This window comes from Poecilia latipinna, unplaced genomic scaffold, assembly GCF_001443285.1.
Source record: "Poecilia latipinna isolate Pla-1442-1.1 unplaced genomic scaffold, P_latipinna-1.0 Scaffold14, whole genome shotgun sequence".
NCBI classification, from domain to species: Eukaryota; Metazoa; Chordata; class Actinopteri; order Cyprinodontiformes; family Poeciliidae; genus Poecilia; species Poecilia latipinna.
The window spans coordinates 155,828-159,461 of record NW_015112630.1 but is presented as its reverse complement, the minus strand read 5'-3'; the positions used below and the strand labels follow the sequence as shown (position 1 = coordinate 159,461).

The 3,634-nt window shown below is 38.5% G+C and overlaps 1 protein-coding gene across 3 annotated transcripts in view; it reads left to right on the top strand.

Annotated features, from left to right (window-relative positions):
* nat16 (N-acetyltransferase 16) overlaps positions 1-3,634 on the top strand; it is a 38,552-nt gene that overhangs the window by 31,316 nt on the left and 3,602 nt on the right. For all 3 annotated transcript variants that reach the window (XM_015031753.1, XM_015031762.1, XM_015031744.1), the window contains 3 exons: positions 716-941; positions 2,495-2,719; positions 2,819-3,153. In XM_015031753.1, the coding sequence (XP_014887239.1) occupies positions 726-941; positions 2,495-2,719; positions 2,819-3,153 (776 nt within the window). In that variant the 5' untranslated portion in view covers positions 716-725. The remainder of the gene's footprint in view (positions 1-715; positions 942-2,494; positions 2,720-2,818; positions 3,154-3,634) is intronic.

Here is a 3,634-nt window from a genome sequence, read left to right as displayed (position 1 = left end):
AAAAAGTCCAACCAAGAACTGTACTTGCAAATTAGCCTTTCTTGAAAACCTTTGTACAAGACAACCATTGCATTGTTTTATCATGTAACAGTATCCTAAGTTCTGACCTTGATTAAATAAACTTAATTAACTATTACATTCATTTGACTCATTTTTTTTTTTATTTTAGACAGGAAAAGATTAAAAGAAATCAGACTTGGCTTGAAGTTTGCAAATTTATAATTGACTTTTAAGAGGTTTGCTGGCCTCAACACTAGACTCACTGTTTTGAACTGTTGCTCCTCAAAACTATCCATGCTGCTCTCGTAAAGTTTGTCCAGGAGAGTGTGACAAGAACGGGGGACGACATGAAGCCGAGGACAAAATGATGCCATTTTTGTCAAGCAATGCAGAAATAAAAACTGTTTTCTTCACATCGGCCTTCGAGAGGGATCCAGCTCCACATTCAACTACCCTTTGCCACTGTCACTAGAAGTTTGCCTCATGATTTATTTATTTTTTAATCTCTGCACCACTTTCACATTTACATTTTATGATCTACAAATATCTGCAGTAAAGAGCTGGTCCATTGGTAATATCGCTCACTCTTTCTAGAAAACTTAACATGTTAAGCTCAGAAAAAATAATTCATGACTCATAAGAGCTGCAGGATGTTTTTGCTGGTCTTCCTCTGTGATATTTAAAAATACATTTCCCTCACTTTTTATCTCATCAGTTGCTGCAGGATGAAGATTGATACCAACTTGACCATTCCTCAGCTTCCTGAGGCCCCCTCCCAAGCGGGTCTTCAGTTTGCTGTTGCCACTGAGGAGGACTTTGATGAAATTATGGCAATGAGCAAGGACATCTATGGTGGTCTGGACTACCTTCCCACCAGATACACCAGCTGGCTCCAGGAATCCAACCGCACAGTCATTCTGGCACGCAAAGAGGGAAAAGTGGTGAGTTTGCTACTGGCTCACATCTTCATACAACTATATCTACTCATCAGTCGCATTGTTAAGAACACCTTGCTAGTACTGAGTTTGATCAGGTTTTACTTTCAGAATTGCCTTAATTCTTTGGTTTCAACTTGGGGTAGAAAAAATTTTTATACATATTTTTTGTAGCACATCCATGATGTAAAACTTGTGCTGGAACTTGAGTTCCAAAATATCTTAAAGGTGTTTTGTTGGTTATCTTGGGGATGTGGTGCACAATAAACCTGAAACAACCCATAGGAACTGTTCATCTGACTGTTTCACCTTTTAACTTATTTCATGTCGACTTTTTATGAAGCCACACATTGTGAGGTTGAAGGGACAATTCTGGAGTTGTAAAGTTATGTTAACTTCTGGATAAATTGTTGCCACTTCTTTCTGAGATATTTTTTTCTGTTTTTCATTTCCTTTTAACTCTTCTTCCAGTTTCTTTTTAATGTCTGTTTTGCTTTGACTTGTGAACAGTTTGACCCCAGTCACATGAAATAAGTATAGATTTTGCTATAATTGTTTTATTGTTTTTTTTTGTTGAGATTTAGTTTGTTGGGCCAACCTAGAGTGGCAAGAAAAATATCCTCACCTCGACACAACTATCAGCCCGCACTGCTGATGCAAGCCAATGTGTTCTCATTGCTTGTGCCAAAATCTACCATCAAAGTATAATAGAAATAATTGTTATAGCAACATATATGTCATGTGATATCTATAATGTGCTAGGCCCAAATGCAGAGAGACGTAGGCAGCAAGTGAATATGAAGATTAATAAAGAAAAGATGAAACAACATGCAGGGAACAAGGGCAGAACAAAAAGTAATCCATAACAAAAATGCCAACAAGGAGAAAAGGGAAGTAATGAAGTATAACGGGAGGAACCAGCAAGGAGTGTGAGCAGGAGAGGGATTTAAATACTGGGAGGGTAAATGCTGGAATAAAAGACCTGGGCAGACCGAGGAGAGAGAGAAAATGGCACAGGGGGCGAGCGAGGGCACACAAGAGACTAGGAAATTAACCTAAAGAATACCTGGATCTACAAAACATATTCAAACTAGAGTGACTGAGGAAGGACTAAACTGACACACAGCTGATCTAATCAAAGAAAAGGAACTAAGGAATACAGAAATGAACAAAACCCAAAACCAACTCAAACAACCCAACATCCTGACAGTTTATCTGTTCATTTGTCCTAGTGTGCTCCTCTGTTGTCTCTTTTTCATACCATTCTTAGAGATGGTTGTGTGTGAAAGTCCCAACAGATCAACACTTTTAAAATACTGACTTAAACCCCATCACTGAACTTCATGGAGTGGTCTTCACTACGTCTGGATGCACTGTAGCACCATATACTTGGTGGAGCTGCAATACTATTTACATTTACATACATTTATATTTGCTCAATTGTTTTTATTGCTTCATTTGTGTATGTGTGTGTATCACTATACACAAAGGATTAGAGTTTTAATGAAGACTGTGCCATTTTGGTCACTTTTTTCTTTTCTTGTCTTATTCTTTGGTAGATTGCTCTGGAATCAGCCTGTGTGATTGATGACGGGGAGACGATGCTTGTGGAAGGTCTCCGTGTCGCTCCTCAGGAAAGGGGGAAGGGCGTAGCGGGAGTTCTGCTGCGCTTCTGCTCCGAGTTGGTCAAATCCAAGTATCCAGATGTAAAAGTGACCCGCCTGACCCGTGACGATCAGCTTGGGCCCAAGGACTTTGAAAAGTATCGCATCATCACCAAGCAGGTACAATTGACAAAGCAAACCCTAGAAATACTTCTGTTCTGTTTCTCTCTCCGTAAACAGTTTCAAGAATTAAACAAAGGCATTTCCTGCTCTCCACAGGGTATTCTGCTGGTGCGTTTCAGAGCTGAAGAACTCAAACTGCGACTTCGCGAAATTATTCCGAGTGCCGACGCTCATTCTTCACAGCAGCCCGGTCCTCCACCTGTGCATCTCGATCAAACATCTATCCATCAGCTCTACCTTACCACTGACTTGATGCACAACGTGCTTCCTAATGCCACCATCATTCAAGACTGGCAGCCATTCAAGCTTCTACCGAGCAACATTGCGATCCTACTGAAGAAGGAAATCGACTGGTTGGTGGATGATGTGTCCAATCCGACTGTGGCCAGCCTCTGTACCTTCCCTTTCAAGGTGCCCATTGGAGATGATTGGTAACTTTTCTTATTTTTTCATAAAACAAGTTAATTAGATCCTTCACATTAATCATCACATTATTACTACTATTTTAGAGGACAGTTTTTGCAATTTTTCCATTGGCTCAATAAATAATTTCCAGGAATACATAATGGACATAATTAGGTGAAGAATAAAACATTGACTGCATATTTAAAATTGCATAGATCCCCCGTTCTCAGACCATTTACTGTTTGTCTTTGTATGTCTTACACATGACTTTTTGAAACAAGTTAAAGAAAACATGGAATGTTTTCACTATATTAATTTACTTTATATGTATTTGTAATGCAACAGATTTAGACCTCAAATATAATAAGGAAGGCAGGTTTAATGGAATTAAATTAACCTCCTGCATATCTACCAAAGAGACTGATTATAAACAAGCACCGTTTTGTATATTCTGTGGATATATATATATATATATATATATATATATATATATATATATATATATAT